At 45.6% G+C, this 20846-nt stretch overlaps 5 protein-coding genes across 5 annotated transcripts; 3 read left to right on the top strand and 2 right to left on the bottom strand.

Annotated features, from left to right (window-relative positions):
* Positions 1 to 19: 19 nt before the first annotated feature.
* Positions 20 to 1253, top strand: AOL_s00006g416 (uncharacterized protein; the record flags this gene model as incomplete). The annotated part of the gene is made up of 3 exons (XM_011119725.1): positions 20 to 493; positions 561 to 1060; positions 1130 to 1253. The coding sequence occupies 3 exons, from the start codon at positions 20 to 22 to the stop codon at positions 1251 to 1253; spliced, it is 1098 nt and encodes a 365-aa protein (XP_011118027.1).
* A 1334-nt stretch (positions 1254 to 2587) lies between these two features.
* On the top strand, positions 2588 to 8103 carry AOL_s00006g417 (uncharacterized protein; the record flags this gene model as incomplete). The annotated part of the gene is made up of 7 exons (XM_011119726.1): positions 2588 to 3502; positions 3563 to 3673; positions 3727 to 3805; positions 3858 to 5441; positions 5498 to 5603; positions 5664 to 7976; positions 8049 to 8103. 7 exons carry the CDS (start codon positions 2588 to 2590, stop codon positions 8101 to 8103), a joined length of 5163 nt encoding a protein of 1720 aa, XP_011118028.1.
* Positions 8104 to 9035: 932 nt separating this feature from the next.
* AOL_s00006g418 (uncharacterized protein) lies at positions 9036 to 12654 on the bottom strand (the record flags this gene model as incomplete). The annotated part of the gene is made up of 8 exons (XM_011119727.1): positions 9036 to 9755; positions 9812 to 10092; positions 10149 to 11662; positions 11724 to 11888; positions 11950 to 12169; positions 12231 to 12395; positions 12469 to 12561; positions 12624 to 12654. 8 exons carry the CDS (start codon positions 12652 to 12654, stop codon positions 9036 to 9038), a joined length of 3189 nt encoding a protein of 1062 aa, XP_011118029.1.
* Positions 12655 to 15220: 2566 nt separating this feature from the next.
* On the top strand, positions 15221 to 16846 carry AOL_s00006g419 (uncharacterized protein; the record flags this gene model as incomplete). Its single annotated transcript, XM_011119728.1, has 4 exons — positions 15221 to 15623; positions 15699 to 15784; positions 15852 to 16157; positions 16241 to 16846. 4 exons carry the CDS (start codon positions 15221 to 15223, stop codon positions 16844 to 16846), a joined length of 1401 nt encoding a protein of 466 aa, XP_011118030.1.
* Positions 16847 to 17868: 1022 nt separating this feature from the next.
* On the bottom strand, positions 17869 to 20150 carry AOL_s00006g420 (uncharacterized protein; the record flags this gene model as incomplete). The annotated part of the gene is made up of 4 exons (XM_011119729.1): positions 17869 to 19389; positions 19470 to 19672; positions 19741 to 19892; positions 19990 to 20150. 4 exons carry the CDS (start codon positions 20148 to 20150, stop codon positions 17869 to 17871), a joined length of 2037 nt encoding a protein of 678 aa, XP_011118031.1.
* Positions 20151 to 20846: the final 696 nt, after the last annotated feature.

Genomic DNA, 20846 nt, shown 5'->3' on the forward strand with positions numbered 1-20846 from the left:
CGCTCTAGCTAAACCAAGTATGGACGGGCGGTCGCATACTATAAACAACTTTATGGCATCTGGGCCCGAGCCGAGACATTCTCGACCCTCTGCGATGAAAAGTTTCGGAAAGAAAATAGTCCAGTACGCGGTCGGCGTCCACAAAGACAAAGGGGATCGAGAAACTCCTCGATCGCAGGCCCATATTCATAATATCAATCAGCATCCACCAATCGAAGAACTTCTTTTTGGCTCTGCGGTTCCACGCAAAATGCCAGAACCGATATCGATACCGAGTGTCTATCCTGGTTTTGGTCCTATCGAGGCAACCGAGCAATATCCACAGCAAGCAAGAGATATTCCGAGCTTCCAAAATCCTGAGGAGACTCGTCTTCCTCCCAGTCCAGTGTATACGATGCAATCTAATGGCCATGGGGATATCGACATTGCGCCCCTTCAACTTAGTGATCCGGGGCTTCCATCTTCACTCGACTTGCTAAAAAAATATCAAACCGTAAGCTATCATTTTCCGTGCCCTTGACTGAGTTATTTGTGAGTAATAGTTCTAATTTCGTCCTAAGATTGTCTTGATCGATGACTCTCAGTCGATGTATGCGCATCGTCAACCTGTCCACCGAATCATTCAGGAGATTCTTCCACTCGTAGTACGTGGCAGTAACAAGCCAATCGAGGTCCAAATTTTGAGTGATGAAATGGGAACGAATAAGAGATATTACAGTGGAGTTCCTAGCTTTGAGCACTTGTGGAAAGGCGCAAGATTCAAACCCGATACATCATTTCAGGCTGGCTTGGGAAGGATCATTAATCCCAAAATCCAGCAAATCCAAAACCTCAAGTCTCAAGCCACTGCTAATACTGTAGGCGGATTAAATGTCATCTGTATTACGGATGGAAACCAAAGCGATAAGAAAAGTATTGCGAACTACATTCAAAGAGTTACAGGGAAGTTGGACGAGAGGGGTGCGGAGGACACGCTCATCGGAATCCAGTTCCTTCAGGTTGGGGATAGCCAGCAAGGAGCGGACTTTCTAAACTTTTTGGATAATAATTTGAGGGGAATGTATGTTGGATCCCATTCTAGATATATTCTCGGTTGACTGATTTTTACTAACCCGGATTTCTTCTTAAGTGATATCGTCGATACGGTTAAGTATAGTCCGTCGCCTGCTGGGATACTCTCGCCTCGTGTGAAGGTGAAGATGGTATTGGGTGCCATTCACAAGTCCTTGGATGATGACTCTAACGACGAATAGTTATAACTACAAGCTTTCTGAAAGTTTCTTTGGAGCTTCCTTTTAATAATCGCCATATACCTGCCAGTATTATTGTATTTAACTTTTGTAATCAATCTTTAATGTCATCTCCATATTCTTATATTGCGACGCCGATGGTTTCGGGACAATCACTTAGGCCCAACTGATAAGACTTAGTAAGTAGTTATTTGCAAAGTTTCAATTGCAAATATTCAAAGTGTATCTCCTTCGTAAGCACTCAAGTAAATGGAAGTTCATCAAATCTATGACCTATGTAGTCCATCAGCCAGATCGCGGTGTTCTATACGTTCAGTGTACTTGAAAGAAATAGACAAGGAATTACCACTGCCTTCACACTCCCCTTCATACACGCAGGAATTAAAACCGGGCAATGCAAAGACAGGCAATGCAAAGATACTAAGTAGATATGCGCAAATGACCATGTACATGTACATATATGCATACCGACCCAATCATAATGACCGCAACAGATGCGTTGGCTTCTGTTGGATAGAGTGGATCTGGTCTAGCGCATCTTGGTGGCTCTGATGTCACACAAAAAAGCCCGAACCCCGGTATGTTTCGTATGCTTCGGGGATGTTCTCGGGAAACTAAGAATAGCAACGGCGGGACGTAAACAATGCGATTGCGATTCCCGAGGCTCCAGCTGTCCCATATTCGCTATCAACGATCACGAATGAAGCGGTGCAGGCTTCCTGCACGGGGCCGAACAGACGCAGGAACCCAGCTGGGCCAGCCTCACGACTTCAAAGACAGCGCGGCGGTCTTCTCCTATCACGTCTCGAAGGGGTGTCTCTCGGATGGAATGCTTATTGGCGGGCTAGCGCGACTGGAGATATCGATAGCTGCTGCAACAGCGCATTCAAGTAACTAGCCGGTGCTGGTCAGGCCTGCTCTTTTTCTGGCGGACGGTCTTAGCGCCCGAATGAATTGAGCTTAACCGTCTTTCCATCTTACTCATCCGAATAATTATCGATCTAATCGCTATTTAATCCGACGGCAGTTTACGTGCTTTCGCGGTCGCCGTTTCAGATTGCTTGCTGGGATTCCTGTGCTGTTGCTGTTGCTGTTATATTGCTGCTAACTAGCTGCTGGAGACCGCTGCCTGTCGACGTCTTCAACAACCTCTTCCTCTTCTCTTCTCTTCTCTTCTCTTCTTCTCCACCATCGGAAGCAGCATCGTCAATCGTCCCGTTCACCACTGCACTGCTTCCGCTCTCTCGCCCCATCTTTCTCGATACCATGCGCATCATCTCGGTCTTCTAACATCCGCCGTCATCAACTCAACCCGAACGAATATCCAAAAAGCTAAGATGGCTCGAGTTAGCCCCCAGCTACCCAACCTGGGTCGGAACCACCAAATCTTCGTCTCTCCGCCTGAACCTTTGCTCACCCAGGTCGTCATCTTTTTTCTCCCATACTCCGGTACATCTTCAAGGGTTGATGCCCATATCTACACTGCATGTGGCTTCGTCTCCTACTCCCGGATGACCGTGGATCCCTCATCTGCTGTTTACCAAGCTGTAAATTTCATGCCGATCGAAAAGACCGAATCCGAAATCTACAGAGCGCTCGCCTTCGCTTTATGTCGCTATTTTGTCGAACTTACGGTTGGCATCAAAGGCACTGCGAGTGCGACTGCAAAAGTGGCTAGGTCTGCCAAACCGGAACCATTCTCTGCTGCTCATGCCGGAGAGCTAGCTGCCAAGCTTGTTCGAATTGAAGATGACCACGCTATCTCGAGTATTCTTGCCGCCTTAACACCTCGGTATATCCCATCAATCGATATTGATCTCGTACTTCCGCAGCCTGGCACCTTTCAATTATCCAAATACCAACGGTTACTCCAGTTCGTGGGAGACGTCCATAAACAAGATACCAACCTCAAACGCCGTCCGTCTCGAGTCGAACGAACCCGTCCTAAATCAATCGTTTCACTACCCCAGTCGAATCCGGAAAAAGTCGCGATAAAACTGCAGGAGCTACTGGATACCGAAGTCAATTACATCGACAAATTGCAAAAGATAATATCAGATGTGGTCAAACCGGAACGACAGATTGCAGAGAGCGCTGGCGCGCCAGAGCCAAACGAAGCAGCACTTGCTCGGCTATTCCCGTCTTATCTAGATGAGATATTGCAATTGAACTCCAAGTTCCTGGATGAGCTGACTAAGGCTATGGATGACGATGATGGGGTCACAGGAGTTGCCGAGGTCTTCTTGCGACACGTCAGTACTTGATTCCAATAGTATTTGCTACTCGACCCCGAATGCTAACGCTACAGGCAGTTCCCGAATTTTCACAACCCGTATAGCCACTACATCGCATTGAACCCTGCGTCATCGGGTCTCATCGGTGAACTCATGAGAGGCGGCACAGCATTCTCCCAACGATTAGCCGTCAGTATATCTTTCCTCCTTGCTGCTAGTGTATTTTCTAACGTGCTTATTAGGGTTATGGTGAACAATATCTCAAATCGACCTTGATGGAACCTATTCAACGATTACCTAGATACACACTCATAATTGATGGTATGGCACGCTGAACAAAATCTTATCCATTTCAGATGTTAACGAGCTTTAGGTGTTATAAACAATATCGCTGTCACATCCCCTATTTCTAGCAAGTTAATCGAGGCTCGAGATATTGTATCCAAGACCTGTGAAATGCAGTCCGCTCCTGCTCAAGAAAGAGCACAAACTATCGCTCGACTATCCCATCTAATATCCGGCTGGCCGACGAACTTTAAGCCTGGAGGCCCACTTGTAACTGCAGTTGATCTGACAGAAGTTGCTGCCCCATATACTGACGCAGCCGAGAAAACCAATGTTATTCTTCTCGTTTTCACGGACTCAATCGCATTTATAAATCGGCCAGGCAGTGGTAGCATGAAGGCTCAGGGGGTTCTCACGGAAATCACTATGCCGCCATCCATCCAAAACTCTTTCCGACGGGACGCTGCAGACCTGCACTTTGCCGGGTGTACCTCATTGAAATACAATAGATATTCGACTTCTGATAACGGTAGAGCGATGTGGATCACTCTAACAAAGGACTTAGAAGAGGTCTACGATATGCGAGAGTCTGCTGTTGGTATGAAGAAATTCTCGCCATCAGGATCGTGGGAAGGAAAGGCGAATGAACTTGTCGAAGAAATCATTCAAGCTCAGCTGCAGTCTAAGAGCCGGGTACAAGAAATTCGGTGGTCCGGAAACAGTAACTCGAAATTTGATGCCTTGGAGCTGTGGACATCTGTCTACGAACCTAGGAACTACGAGCTAGAGAAGTCTCCTAGCCGAGCGCTTATCCAAATGGGAGTCGAGACTCCGAGCTTTGACATAAGAACCAAAACTCCAGAGATCTCTGCCACAATAAACTTCGTTAATTCTGGGAAGATTCGCATTGATATCTTGGATATGGGGAAAATTGCTTTCACGGAGACTATCGGGGAGCTAGACATCCTAACGGTTATCACAAAACGTATATCTAGTATACTTGACAGGCAATCCCACACTTCGCACCCCCCTATTAGTGCAGCTATGATTCAGGGCCATCGTCGAATAATCAGGTCGCTGAATCTCTCGGCACCAGACTCCGACTCTCATCATTCCAAGTTCAAAACATTTAGACCTCCCTCGCCAGTCAAGCTCTTGCACACATTCCTTGGCTCTTCTAACGTATCACCCGGCAAATCCCCCTTCAAAGCAACTTCTTTCGAAAGCACAACCGAGATGGCCCGACCCACTGTACTCCTGGAAAGGCCTCACAGTGTTCTATACCGTGCTGATGGTAGCAGTGTGGCCCCAGTTGAGGATGCTGCGATTCGTATGAAGGATATCAGTTTAGTAGAGAATCACCCGCAGCAGGGTGATAGCTATCATAAACAACTTGAACGTGTGCTAGATGCCTTTGTTTCAGTTCTAGACGGTAAACTTTCGAAGGAGGTGCAGCCCGGATTCACATACTCTCGCAAGAACTCAAATAGTCACGTTGTGGATCAATTGCTGAAGGCCATGCTGACGGATTCAAGTAAAACGGCTGCTGCACAAGCGGCTGGAGTCGATATCGTGCTGAATTCGTTCGAAAAGTTCCTACAAGGCAAGTGGAGAGAAGCCATGGGGACACTATTGTCGCAAGAAACAGTCAAAGATCTCCAATCAAAGCTAGGTAAGCTTAATTCGGCTGTTCTAACGTCCATTCTCCCCAATCTAACAAAGAAACAGACTCACTTCATCCGGACGACTTCTCAAAATACTTCAAAGACTTTCTGGAGAATCTAGGTCCGCAGAATAAGAGAGGGTTTAACAAAATCACAACATTATTTTCGCGGTACGCTTCGAGATACCTTGTTATAGTTTAGTATTCTAACTAACAAACGAAACTTTACAGTTCCATCCATAGAGCATCCACCGACGAGGCCAAAAACTCTCTCAGGACAGTGTTCACCGAAATTCTCATCGCCTCAGGTCTTACAAGTTCTAAAATCAGTGAAGTCGCCAAACTACACGCCGAGCTACTTCTCTACATGCTCAACTACATCGAAACTATTAACATGTTGAATAGTAAGTTCCACAAATTTCCTACTGAAGTTTGTGATGAGGAAGATATGCCACCTCCATTACCACGGCATTCTGCCTACTATCAGGATTGCTATGAAGTTGAAAAACTTGATCATGAACCCATGAAAAGACCACCCACTGTATCTCGAATACCTGAGCTCTTCCGCACTCGTTCTCTGAACCCAGTCAAGAAAAGCCTGTTCGAGAGGAAAGACTCGATCCGAAGAGGTCAAGAACCGGATAGGTCCCCAAGTCCAACACGTGGACGACCGCCTTTCAAAACATCTAGTTCCATGAATCCCCTTCAACGCGGCAGTGGTTTCGAATCAAGTGAATCCGAATCTTCTATTTCGCCAGTTCGCTCTGATAAACGAGCCATGGACATGTTGAAAGAAGGATGGCAAACTGCAAAACAATTAACCCGTTCTTATTCACCTACTAAACCCCCATTTACAGGCTATAGTGAGGCGAACTCGAGCACCCCGCATACGCCAGCGCAAGACAACGGTGTGTTGAAGAGGAGCAAAACGACAGGGACATACGGGGCTAACGCGAGCGGTGGCACGGGTATCCCCACAGTCGTACCGCTTTCAAGTTCGAGTAGTTTACGAAAAAGGTTCGGATTGTCGAATACTGGCTCAGAAGTTGGCGAATCACCATCTGCTACCACTTCTGAAAAGGGGACGAACGGGACAGCGGCGAACAGTGGCTATGGTAGTCTCAGCAAGTCGTCTGTTAAGTCGATGTTACGACAAAGAAGCAATAGGAGTGGTAAGGAGAAAGAAAAGGAAAAGGAGAAAGATACATTGTTGACCACGCCTACCAAGCTGGGTAACCTGCATCGAAGCCAAAGTACAGACACTGATATTCGTCGAGACTTCTATGAACGGGACGTAATCCCTAGGCCGATGAGTCGGGACAGTGGGCCTAAGATCGGAAGCCCCGCAATGCCAGAACGTAGTGCTGGTCCAACCTTAGTTATCCCCAAAAATACAGGTGCCAGTACCCCTTCGGCGAATCCATTAAGTCCTATTGTCGCAAGCCCTGTGGCCGAGCCCACCTCACGAAACGCTTCTTCAGCTTCGAATAACATCACAGCGGAGGGATCGCCATTGCCCGCGCTAAGAAGGAAGAAGAGAAGAAGTTCACTAAGCGATCTAGTAGCAGCTAAGGATCTGCTAGATGCAGATGGCGAAGAAGCAACAGATTACGATGACCTCCCACCAATTTCTGGCTTGGATATTTCCCCAAAGAGGAAAGATAGTGTTGATCGCAAGGAGAACGTGCATTCCAGTGTTGGAAGCATGGGTCCACCACCCGTGCCAACTCACGCGAAGAATGCAAGTTTAGGAGGAACAAGGGATAGAATAATCGGAAGTCCTGCCCCGCCGGCGATGTATATGGATAACATTGCCCCATTGAATGTTAGCGGTGTAAGAATGAATCGTGCACATAGCGACGCGGGCAGCACCAATTCGACGAAAACTAAAAGCTCAACGACTGGTAGCACGACACAAACCAAACCAGATTTGGAGAGGACTGGAAGCACAGGCTCAAGGGTGAGCGCTGGCGGGAACAACAGCAGGTTAAGTAACAGGCTTGCTGGTGAGAAAATGAATGTTAGCAAAGTCTCTGGGACTTTAGAGCAGGAGTTGGCGTTGATTGGGCAGGAACTACTCGCAAAGAGTTCTTCGAAAAGAAATAGTGGGGCCAGTTCCACCATTACCAAAACGGAAACAAAAAGTATTGTGGGGAATCATAACGAATCTAGACTTTCCCGTGGTGGTAGCTCAGGCTCTACGGGTGGAGCGAGTTCGGCCAGTGTTGATGAAGGAATTCGCCGGAAGCTACGACTCATGGAGGGTAAGCTGAACAGCACGGTCAACGACCTAAACAAACGGTATGAAAATCTAAGCAAAGAAACTCATGCTGCACTTGCCAAAGAGATAAAGAGAAACCAAGAGGTAGAGAGAATGTGGCAAGATGAGCGAAATGAGAATGATGCGGTGTACAATAAGTTTAACGAAGGGTTGGAGAAGTGTGTCAAAGGGCTTCAAGGACAAGCGGACGAGGATAGAGTTGGGCTAGTGAGGATGCTAGTCCAGAGTCAAGAAGAGGTGGGAAAGTTGAGGGCGGAGGTTGCGTATGTTTATAATCCCCTTCTCGAGAAGAAATTTGAGTATTTGGCATTATTTCTAACATCGTGGGATCATAGTGCACTAAAGAAGGAAAATATCAACCTCAGGCATGGACGACTTACAGAGCTGTGAAATGCTCTACTCGAAATTGCATCACTTGACCTTCTGAGCCCCATATCCGGTTTTTCTTTGCTTAACTAAATCCCCTCGCGTTTCCTTATATCTCTGCCATATTGAAAACCATTCTGAATCTTGTTCCCGGATCCATGGAGTCTCTTCTTAAGCTTGTTGTCTTTTGCGTACTTTGTTGGGAGGTGAATTAACGGAATTTCTGGAGTCGGGAAATGGAAATCACCAATTTTATTGAGCGTGTGCCTTTTTTGCTTTAGAAATCTTAGCCTCGAATTTCCACCTTGTTGGTTCGATTGTTTCTCTCTCTCTCTCTCCCTCTCCCTCGCTCTACATTACCGCCTCCTCTTTTTTTTTCTCTATACTTTGTTTTTCGACAGTCTTTTATCCTTGCACGGCGGATACATTTGGGGTATATATATCCTACTACTACTACTACTTCCCTAAAGTCTCCCTGCACGTTTTCATATACTACGCATATATACTATAGACGATTTGTTTTTTCTTTTATATTTCCTCCTGCAATTTTGCATCGATGAAGAGTGTATGTTTAGAGATAATAATGCTATAATCGTTACTTACGATGGGGTCAATAAAGCCAGCTTAAAACAAGGCTATATATATTATGGTCCGCGCAGTTGTGCACTTAAGTAGGGACCTAATAAGAAAACAGTTGAATGATATCATTCCATTGGTTTTTACTTTACGATTTATTATCTAGTGGTTTTTCTTAGCGCGCCTATATAGGAAAGAAGCCTTCGATCTTGCACATATTACCATCACCTTGGAAAATAATAAGCGCATCGATCGAAGAGTTAAAAAATGGAAATGAGAACCACGCCCCCTCATATCACAATGCCTCATCCACAATAGATACAACGGCCTCTAAAACAACCCCGAATTCTCAAATATAAGGTAGTATTCCAACCCCTTCTTTACTCCAACTTCAACCGTTCAAAAGCCCGAATGCTCTCCTCATAAGTTCCAATCTGCGCCTTAAACTCCTCCGACTTCTTGGCATCGGCCTCTTGTGTAGCCTTATTAGCCTTGCTCAAATAGTTCTTATCACTCAACAACTTCTCCTGCTTCGTCAGTCCATCCTTAGCCTTATCGAGCTTCTGTTGTGCCTTTTGAATTTCCTGGTCAAAGTCAACACGTCCCTTGACACTCAAGTACACAACGGCACTTGCGTTAACACGCAGAGCAACACATCCCTTCGGTGTTTCACCGCCAATGGAGACGATATCAAGGGCATTGACACCCTTTCCGGAGAGAGTCTTGATGCTAGTGTGGTTTTCCTCGACAATGGAAAGGCTTTCCTTATCATCGACTTGGACGAATAGTTGACCCTCATCTTTAATCATGTACTCAGCCATCAAGCTTCTGACACCTCGAGAAACATCCAAGACAAGCTCGTAAGCACGCTCGCTCTCAAGGTCGTGAAGTTCTTCGGTGAAAACCGGGTACTTGGCGATGGTGATCGATGGGGTAGAGTCGCCTGGGCGGCGAGCGAGACGTTGCCAAAGTTCCTCGGAAATGAATGGCATGAATGGATGGATCAGAAGTAGCGCACCCTCAATGGCGGTATAAAGAGTTTGTTTAGCAGACTCCCGAACTTCTGGGGTTCCATCTTGGATCAAAGCTTTGGAGTTTTCCTATTAAAATACGTTAGATTTCTCTTAAGAATTATATGTGGCGAAAATTCACTTACGATGTAGACATCACAAAGGTTGCTATACCAGTATTGGTAAACAGCGTCTGTTGCCTTGAAGAAGTCTTTCGACTGTAATGTCTCATTGACAATCTTAGCGGTATGGTTAAGTTTATGCAAGATCCACTTCTCAGCCAAGGTCTCTTTGCCAGAAAGGACGGTCTTCTGAGGCGTGAAGTTTTCATCAAGGTTTCCGAGGACGAACTTGGTCGCCTGGAAGATCTTGTTACAAAACTTTCGATAACCGTGGAAGACGTTGATTTCAGTATTGATATCCAAACCTAGGTCGCTTGGTCAGTACCATGTGGTAATTATAGTGACAAAAGGGCTGGCTTACTTCCAGTAGTATAGGATATCAAAGTAAATCTCAATGCGTCAGCACCACACTGGGGGATACCCTGGGGAAAGGCGGTCTTCTGATATTTGGTAGCAGTGGCAACTTCCTTAGGGTCCAGATTTCCACCTTCAAGCTTATCATGTAGTCCTTTAAGGGAGATACCTCGGATAACATCAAGTGGGTCAATGACGTTACCAAGAGACTTAGACATCTTTCGGCCCTCAGAGTCACGAATGAGACCGTGGCAGTACACTTCGTTAAAGGGAACGCCACCCATAAGTTTGACTCCAAGCATGATCATACGAGCAACCCAAAAGAAGAGAATATCCCAACCAGTTTCCATGAGCGAACTGGGGTAGAAGTACTTAAGATCATCAGTTCTGTCCGGGTAGCCCATAGTGAAGTAGGGCCATTGACCCGACGAAAACCATGTGTCAAGGACATCCGGATCCTGTTCAAGAGTAAACTTCCGCTCAGGGTATTTCTCAGCGGCTTTCTTCTCTGCATCTTCCCGAGTTACAGCAACAACCCAGTGGTCTGCATCATCAATATACGAAGTCTCCCCCTCAAATTGGATGTGGTAAGCTGGGGGTTGATGTCCCCACCAGAGTTGTCGAGACAAACACCAGTCCTGGATTCCTTCTAACCATCTGTAGTAGTCGTTCTCTGAGGTTTGAGGCTTAATCTTGACTTCTCCAGCTTTAACGTGGTCGATTGCAGCCTGAGCCATATCACTCATCTTCATCCACCATTGCGGCTTGAGAAGTGGCTCAATAACATCCTTAGATTTCTCGCAAAGTGGAATTTGCATCGGATTGTCTTTGGTCTCAACGTACAATCCTAGCTCCTTGAGGTCGGTTTGAATCTTGTATCGGACGTCGAATCTCTTCATTCCTTGATAAGGTCCAGCGTTCTCATTCATGGTTCCGTCATCGTTCAGGATATTGATAAACTCGAGGCTATGTCTCTTGCCAAGTGCATAATCGTTGAAATCGTGAGCAGGAGTAATCTTGACAGCACCGGTACCAAAGTCAACATCGACATAATCATCGGCGACAATTGGCATGATTCTGTCGGGGATGAATGGATGTTTAGCACGTTTGCCGATAAGATGTTTGTATCTCGGATCATTTGGATTGACGGCGATGGCGCTATCACCCAGCATGGTCTCAATACGTGTTGTCGCAACTTCCAGGAACTCATCGCTAGCGACAATGGGGTATTTGAAATGGATAATGACACCAAATTCGACCTTCTTATCATATCCAGGAACGGTCAATAGCGTCCGGCCGTTCAGCTGCTTATTGTCAACTTCTAGATTGGATAAAGAAGTGTTGAGTTTGTGGCACCAGTTGACAAGTTTATGACCTCGGTAAATAACGCCCTCGTCGTGGAGTCTGGTGAAAGTATCGGCAACAGCGTTCTGGAAAGAATCTTGCATAGTAAATGCCTCGCGAGACCAATCGAAGGAAGCACCCATAGCCCGGAAGGACTTGTTGATCTTGGCGTGGTACCTATGATTCCAACCTTGTCAGTCCTGAAGCCAGAGACTTTTTTTCGCAAACTTAAACATACTCCTCTTTCCACTCCCAAATCAATTTTACGAGCTTCTCTCGACCAACATCATATCTGGTCTGCTTGTTCTGTCTCCATAACCGGTTTTCAATGACATTTTGTGTCGAAATACCAGCGTGATCGCAACCCGGTAGGAAAAGAACAGTCTTTCCTTGCATACGATTCCTAAATGCGAAAATTAGCATTCAGGAACACATACAATCACCACCAGTATAGACCTCCCTACCATCGAACAAGAACATCTTGGAGCGATACGGCCAATGCGTGTCCAATATGGAGGGCACCAGTAACGTTGGGTGGTGGAGCTGTAATGACGAAAACACCTTCATCCTTCGGCTTTCCATCCGCCTTCATTTCAGGCTTGAAGAAGCCTTCCTGTTCCCACCATGCATTCCATGCGGATTCAACGGCGATCGGGTCGTACGCTTTGCCAAGAGGTTTCAGGACTATTTCAAGATTCCAATTAGTATCGCAAACCGTCTCAGGAGAGCTAAGAATGATCCATACTCTTCTTCTGCCCTGCCGGAGTCTCTTCGACGTATTCCTCAACTGGAGCCTCCTCTTTCTTCTCCTTCTTAGCTTTTGGTTGCGATGCTTGAGCGAGAGCTTCCGACTTGGCTTTCTTTTCGAGGAATTTCTTCGCCTTTTCGGCTTTCTTGGCCTCGGCCGCCACTATATTTGTATAAATTTACAGGTAAGATTACAGCCATGTTATCATCTGTGGGGGTAAGCCAAAGCTACTGACACTGCTTTGCTGTCTTCGGCTTTGATGCTTCAGCTAGAGCATCTTCCCCAGATGGGGCGACCCCAGGGTAATTGGGAGTCGAAGGAGAGCTATCTAAAATCTATTGTCAGCTCAATTCCAAGCATACATCATTCAGACCGTTCGCATCAGCATACCAACAAGATCCGAAGCCTTTGGGGTCGACATATTTGCGATTAATAGCAAATGGGGACGTGGTATTCGAACTGCAGAGCGGAGATTTGGCCGATGAGGCCGTAAAAGAATCGGTAGTCTCCTGATCGTGACGGAGGTTTGGTAGATACCAGCCAATTGGGGTGGGTGAATAGCGATGTAAGGGAAAAGGAAGGGGTAACGGTTTGCTGGGGCAGACTTGGGCGATTGGTCACTTTAGTAGCTATTTGATCCAACCAACTGGCTGTGTGACTCTGCAGAAGGAATGTGACTAACAAATTTTGAGTCTGCCGACACAACACTTCTATGTGGGGTGGTTATCGATAACAACGACATCCAACGCAGTTTAGATGCCCCGCCATGTTGCATTTTGTGCTGCCAAGACGTATACTAATTTAGCTACTTTCGACTCAAAAATATTGGTATTGATATTGGTTCGATACCGATGATAACCGGCGCATTTGAAGTGATTTGGATTGAGGAATGTAGCGGTAGACTTACCGGTCGCAAGGCAGTCTTGGTTCTGTTAACTTATAGCTCCCCGCTTATAAATTTGTGTCTAAATAAACGACTTAGAACTAATCCCTTGATTGCTTCGACATTTAAAGTTGAAGTAGAATTGATATTTTATTACTTTCAATTCCATTAATATATATAAGCTACTATCATATATATAATGTAGTGAATGCAGATTATGGTTGCTAGCACTCTAGGATTATATATATTCTAGTGCCGAGTACTCTAGTCGAAAAGATCATTCGGGGGAGATATGAAAACTAACACCTTGACCACCCACATACATGCCAACGTACTAGTCTTCAATCTGTAGATAGGAAGCAACTTCAAGGGCTATGCATTTTACATAGCTTTAAAATCGATACTTTTGTTCAAATTGAGGATGTTTCTGTCAAATAGATAACCTAAACTTGAGTTTTACCAACTCCCTAGTCTAGTTGTTTAGACGGGTGCTGAACCAACTCCCATGCATAACAGGATGACAACCGTTAACCTTCCATGAGTCTAGCCTTGATATATACATATAGGCTTATGTTTTAATGTATACTTTAAATCATAGTTCCAAGACTACATCCAACACCACATATCAGTAGCTACGAAATCGCGTCAGGTCAAAAATGAATCCTTGGCCGACCAATCAATCAACTTCTCGCAGCTCACCTTGAACCGAACGGATCTTCAGAATCTTCAATAACCCTTCAACTGCGTATTACTAGGTAAATTTCTCGCCTCCATTATTCCTTCATAAGAAATCATTTCCTATCGATCTAGCAATAATACTAACAAACCTATATCAGTTTATTAGAACTTTGTTCAATCCCTCACCTTCAAGGGCATCCCCAAAGATGCATAAACCAAAGCACGAATCCTACCCTCGAGCCCGAGATCGAGATCGGTTCAATGATCACGATCCATATTACTTCAGAGGACGTTGGACCGTCCCAAATATGCAATCCCTGCTTCAAAATACTGAAAGAGAAGAGCTTACGAGCCCCCATCAACCCGAGAAGCGCGCCAATGACCAAGACAATGATATCACGAGTAGTCTAGCAGCCAACCAATCCCCAAGCGCCATATGGGCAAAGAGAAGAAGAATATTCCTCCTTCCAAACCCGCCCAAACACTAGACTCGAATATTGAAAATAAGATACCGGCTATCTCATCATCATCATCATCATCATCATCATCATCATCATCATCATCATCATCATCACCACCACTACCACCACGACCCTCTCCATCAAAACCTCAAGAAAATATTCAAGAAAAACACGACATGGGAAGCTCAAAGGCGTCTAGTCAAGATGGGAATCAAGACCTCACGATCGGGGGACAAAAATTACTGGGGGCACCGGTCAAACCCTCTTAGAAAGAGGGAGAATTCGACCCTCCTGTTCCCTGTATCCGAGATAAGCCATCAAACCCCAGTGACACTCTCCCCAAGCCTTCCAAAGGCCATCTACCGCCAAATAATACTCTACCATCACTTATTCCCACAGCATCCAAAGGTTCCTCTCAAATCCGTCCTTTCATTCCACAAACAATCCCACGACCTCCCCCACAAGGGCAACAGCAACATCGGCAATTAAAACTTAAAAAAGGCTCTTCTTCCTCCTCCTCTTCTTCTCATGATGAAGACTCCCTCCTCTCATGCGAACGAGAATATCTTTCTCAAATCAAAGAAACCCACAAACCCAAGAAGTCTAAGAAAGAAGATCCGCCAGCACCATGGGGTCAAGATATCCCCCATCCCATCCTCCCCAAACCCTCTCCGGACAAAGGTATCAAAATATTCCACTCAGAAACCCTACCAAACGATTTCAACCTCCCCATCTGCGAAGCTTGGCTTCAATCCCTCACAGATGGTAATATCCGGTTTCCCTACGGCCGCATCCACCATCCACCCCCCTCCTCCGTCGACACCCCCTTCGGCCTAACCATCAAATTATCTATCCCCTCCGACAAATACTACGTCTTCCACTGCCACGATCTCATAGAATTCGCCACAATTTGGCTAAAAGAATTTCATAAAGTCCAAAACAAATATTTGCCGCAACTACAATCTATGAATGCTCTCAAACCCGGGAATTTTACGGCTTCGGAGCCAATGTTTTACGGTGTCCACGATCCGAACCCAACAAAGGGCGAACGAGACTTTATTTCACCTTATGTTAGAGGTGTTTGGACCGGAGAAAAGGTAGAGTACAATCGTGCTACATTTTTGAGTAAGATGTTTGAGGAATGTCCTTCCACTGAAGGAAAGGTAAATATGGCGGCTATGATTTGTCTTATGACCATCTACTCAAGAAAAGAGGTTACTGTCATTACGAGTTTGGGCCAATTGGTAGAAAAGTCTAGAGAGTCATTGTTCGTACCGGAGGGATGGGTAGGGAGATGTTTATCCGATAGTGGGTATTCACGATTAGTCTCAATGACGGATGACTTCTTCAAATATATTTACATGAGATGTCAGTATATCCTCAGTCGTTAAACTGCCATAACTTGTTCGTTGTTCAGGAGGGCTAACTTCACCATCGCCATAGTCCGCCGCCTCCATAAAATCTCTCCGATGTACGAATACACATCTATCGAGAACCAGCATGAAGGACTCAAACCACTAGCTAGGGTCGTAAGCACCCGCCACATCCACCCTGTACCAAATAGTGATATATAACTAACCAATAACACCTTTAAAGATCCTACGAAGAGACGGTAAAGAAGACGTCTTAGGTCGTAAAACCCCAATCCACTGGAAAAGAATGCGATCAGATGACTATCTCCTGCTCCTCAAAAAATGCATCATCGAAGGAGAACGCAACGACGCAAGAAGAGAACAAATCCGACAGAGCACTAAATCAAATGCTACTGCTGCTACTGCCGGCTCCCAAGAAGCTTCCTCGACATGGGATTCTACAGCTTCTACAAAAGTTGAGGATGCCGAACTATCCTGCTGTACGATATTCCCAATGGGAAAAGTAGATACCACCAAGGAACTTCATGATGTAAGCTGCCTCTCTCCATTATCCGCAGCTCTACCATTCAAATATAAATGTATATGTATATTCTTTAAACTAACCCGCCCCAGGACCACCCCCACGAAGATCAACTCCTCTGGTTCCTCCTAACCCTCTACACCCCAACCTTCCACACCCACCTAACCCCCGTCCTTGCCACCCCCCAAAACGCCATCCTAACAACCCCAAACATCACAACCGGAATCCACGACCTCAAAGCCTGGCTAGACCCCTACACCGACTCAGACGACGAAAAAGAAGACCAAAAATCTCCGCCACCAACCGAAAACCCACACTTCGAAAAAATATTCCAAAAGAAAACAGAAAGCAAACCCACCACACCCCTTCAAACAGACGCAACCTACAAGCTTTACTGTCAATGTTTCGAAGCCCATCTAGCAGAAGGATGTTACCCGGTTCCAACATATGGATGGGAAATGTACCCGCATTTGGTATATTTCAAAGCCAGGGAAGGTATTCCACTACCTTCACCAGAGATAATCAACCTCCACCGTGCCATCGCAATTGCTGCAACGGAAAGCGGAGCATGGGGCGCTGGTGACGAGATATTGGCTGCGGAGGAGAAGAAATGGCATCAATGTTGTAAAACTTATGAGCCTCATTATTGTTTGATAAGTAGCATGAAGTTTCCGGAAAGAGAGGAGTGGAAAGAATGATTACTTTCGCAAAAATAACTTTATAGCTTGCGGAGTTTGTATTTTTGTTGAATCACTGGGCATGCAAATCGCCATCTTCTTCAAAAGATTGCACATGGTTAAAGCAATAGAAATGAAGCACTTGAAGGGACTTTGATAATATTAACATTTCTTATAACTAATGTAACTTGAGACAATGTAACGTCACGAAAGAACAAAATTAAAGCCCTATGTGCCTCGAGTCTCCACTAAATATCCGATGATATGTTACAAAATATTTCCATAAAAAATAAAAAATTACAAGCACATCCAGATGTCTAAATCTGTAAATATATTTTGAAAATCGAAAGCAACAAAGAACCCCCCGGAATTCGTCATAAAAAGAACCACGACGTACGAAGAATATAGTTGTAAGACCAAAAGACTTTTGTTGATTCGATCGAGGTAAAGTTATGGTAGATGTATCATGTCGGTCGTAAATAATTATAACGTCCAAGAGTATGGGGGGGAGGGCTGGCCACCTGGTACAAGATGTATGCGTGTACGTTTGATCCAATTCAAAAAAATAAAAATAAAAGACAATAAAAGGAATAACTCCGCGAATACTCCAGAACAGTATGCAATATATATCCCCCAGGAAGAAGAACGCCGCGCCAAAGAAAAAAATAAACAAATAAGCAATTTCTATGCATGAGAGAAAAAAAGATTAAAAAAAAGTATATCGATAAGATGCCGGGGAAGTCTAGGCTGAAGACAAAGACTCGAAAGGATTCTTAATCTATCCTGTAATCTTGCGGCTGGTGAGTACTTCAAGCAAGAGGCCTGGGTACACGGAGAAAAGAACGAAAAGAAGAGGACCTATCGGAACCGAAAGGCCTGGATCGAAGAGAATAAGAAGAAGAAGAAATCCCGGGGTATCCAAATGAAAACAACAGAATAAAAGCAATACCAATTAAAAAAGCAAGTGGAACGTGGAAACATTGAAAACTCCGAAATGCAATTCTAAGGAATGGAGGATAACTTCAAGAGAGAAAGACACTTATTTACCTCCTCCTCGCACTTGGCGGGTACAGCGGTAAACCCTTCATCATCAAGCCTTCAGCTGGCTCGATCCGATCCACCAATGGAGCCGTTGAATTGGCTGAAATATCACTGGTTGGCTGCTCCCCTTCAGACGATGAGCTTCCACCCTTTCCTTCGTCTTCGCTGGTGGTTTTCGAATCATTTTGCTCCTCCTCAATTGCACCGATTGCACCTGAAGTTTCCACAACCGCAGTACTCTGTTTTCTATTATTTCCACCGATAGACCCTTGCCTACCCAGGTCTGAAAAGCTGAAATTCTTCCAGAGATCACCGACGCTTCTAGACCTTTGCCTTCCAAGGGATCTGAAGCTGCTAAAGCTGCTATTTCGCGTCGGAGCCTTCCCGTCAGCTCCAAAGATAGCTCCGGGCGTGGCTGGCACAGCCAAAGAGCTCCTTCCAGCATCTCCTTCTTGTCTCGAACTCTGCCTTGAAACGGCAACTCCACTAATATTCGCCCGCTCGAAGGTATCCCACCAGGTCATTGAGTTCTTTCGTCCCATCCTTAATTTATTCTTCTTCTTTTCAGCCCTCTCTTGTCTCGCAACTTCGTTCTCTTGTTTCTCTCTTTCCCTCCTCAGATAAGCATGTCGTTGTCCTTCTGTCATAGCCTCGATATTCAAATCCTCATTACTCGGCTCCTCCCAATGTCGTCCCAACATCCAAGAGAAAAAAGGCTGTTTCGTTTGTTTCTTAACCAGTCGCCAGGGCTTCTCGCGGAGTGAGAAGAGAAGACAATCGATAGCCCCTTGGATCGGAATAGCGATCGCCGATATACAAACTAAGGGGAACGAAGGCCGTTCCGCAAACCGCTCGAAATACTGTAACGAGTGATTGACAAGCGGTATCAACCAGATGAGAACGTAGACGCAAGGGTAAATGAATAAGAACCGGAGCTGGCGTTGGATAGCGTACTGCCTTTTTCGGAGCTCTTCTTCGGAGTCTGAAGTGGCTGCGGTGGAAGGGTGGCTGGTGTCGAGTTCCCGCCTGACCATTCGAGATGTTGAGTCTTGTGTACTATCACTACCAGCACCATTTCGACCTTCATCTGCAGAGTCGTCTTCAGCGCGGCGGGATGTAGAGGGTTGGCCCTTTTCGAGATCGATTATTCGGCTTGTCCCTTCAATCTCTTCAATGTCGTCGTTTGCTGTTTCGGATAGCCTCCTAACCTCTGTGACAATTGGATCGATGCCAACGTCGGCCTCTCTTACTTTCTCGGCGCCCTTCCCGACTCCAGGGAGTTTAAATGTAGCCCCGAATACACTTAACACTGAACCACGCCTGTCGGTAACTGTTTGACTCGAATCGAGTTGAGAAGGCTGAGTAGCATCGGTATCGAACTCTGATGTCCTAAATCGAGCACGATAAGCTCGGAAGGTCACTTTGACGTAAATATAGATGGCGAGATAAAGCCCAGTGATGGATAACATGATAATGTATCGAGGGATCCAGGCCAGGGCGAGACGGTACCAGAACGGTCGAACCTAAAAACAGTAACAGATAAAACCAAAATGTTAGGATCGTCAAAAGGTAATCCAAATTTTTGGAAAAAGTTTATGCGTACTGGCAAGTAGCACCACGTAGTTTGCGCTACATATGCGGGTGCCTTGTTCGTGAAAGCCAAGGCAGCCATAGTGATAGGTAGTAGTATGAGTATCGCATAGACGGTGTGTCGATATTGATACAGGCCAGATTTTCCCTGAGGCCCTGTCCGTGGAAGAAAGATGCTGATTGCAGCATGGATTGCAATAAACAGGATGCAGAAATCTAGGTGTCCAATTAAAACTTGTCAGTTTCGTACTACGTGAAAAACGATATCGCATAGGGCTGCATACCCGCAGTTTCAATCCCAAAGGCAAAGAAAAATCCGGATGCTTGACAAAAATTACTAGTAGTTGCAACAGTCGAATTGGCGAGGGCGACCGCTGGGAAAACGAAACTCCAAAGTGATTTCCATGTGTCGCAGATGATAAGTATCATGATAAGCCTAATCCCCAGAGTCTATCAGCGGAAAGTTCCCCCTTGCGCCCCAATGCATTTTTTTTTATTTTTGAAAAAAAAGTGGAATATTGGAAGAAACATACTGCCGCCTGAAATTCCGCTTCATCCGCACAAACCAGTGTAACACAATTGCCGAAGCAATGAGCGTGATCGCAGAACTGCATAATGCTATTATTCTAACAATTTTGAGCTGCTCCCTCGTAAGGGACGCAGTTGTCGGATTGGGCCCGCCTAGTCGTGACATGTCGATTAGGATTGTTGGAGGATAAAAATGGGAACCATTAAAAGATGAAGTTGAAAAAGAACCCGGCTCTGGATCAACTGGCATGTCGCCCATCTTAAAGACTTCATTTGAGAGGGGGACACCACGAGCCCCCACACCTCAGTCTGGAACACCCAAAGCCGTGGAATTGCTAACTTTTTGGTTTTTCTTTTTCTTTTCTTTTTTCCTTGGGTGGGAAATTCAATGCTTTTCCCTTTGGGTTAAACCTTCAAAATCACTGTTTTGAGGTCTCCTTGCGCGGTGCTTCAAGCTTTTCTGGGGATAGTTCGAGTAATGCAGGTGGAACCGTAAGGTGGGTGGATGGATGATCCTGCCCCTGGCTGTTCGCTTCCTCTTGCACGGTACAGCGATATACTTTTTGACTCCTCTCACTCTTTGACTTTTTTTGACTTTTTTGACTTTTTTTGACTTTCCTTGTCACTCGAGAGTATAGTAACCTAATTCTTCGACGGATAGTAACTTCGGAGAGGGACGGGCGGACTCGTGCGGGTTTTGGTGTGAGCAGTCTACACAAACCGCCTGCCTGAAGAATGTAGGCACACACACCAAATACAGCGAAACACCAACAGAATAATGTCGTATGCCGACACCTCTTTGCGGCGGGAGCAAAAGAAAAGGTCAGATCCGTAAACGGGAGATAAGCGATCAGGTCTAGAA

Source organism: Orbilia oligospora (assembly GCF_000225545.1).
Source record: "Orbilia oligospora ATCC 24927 unplaced genomic scaffold scaffold00006, whole genome shotgun sequence".
NCBI lineage: Eukaryota > Fungi > Ascomycota > Orbiliomycetes > Orbiliales > Orbiliaceae > Orbilia > Orbilia oligospora.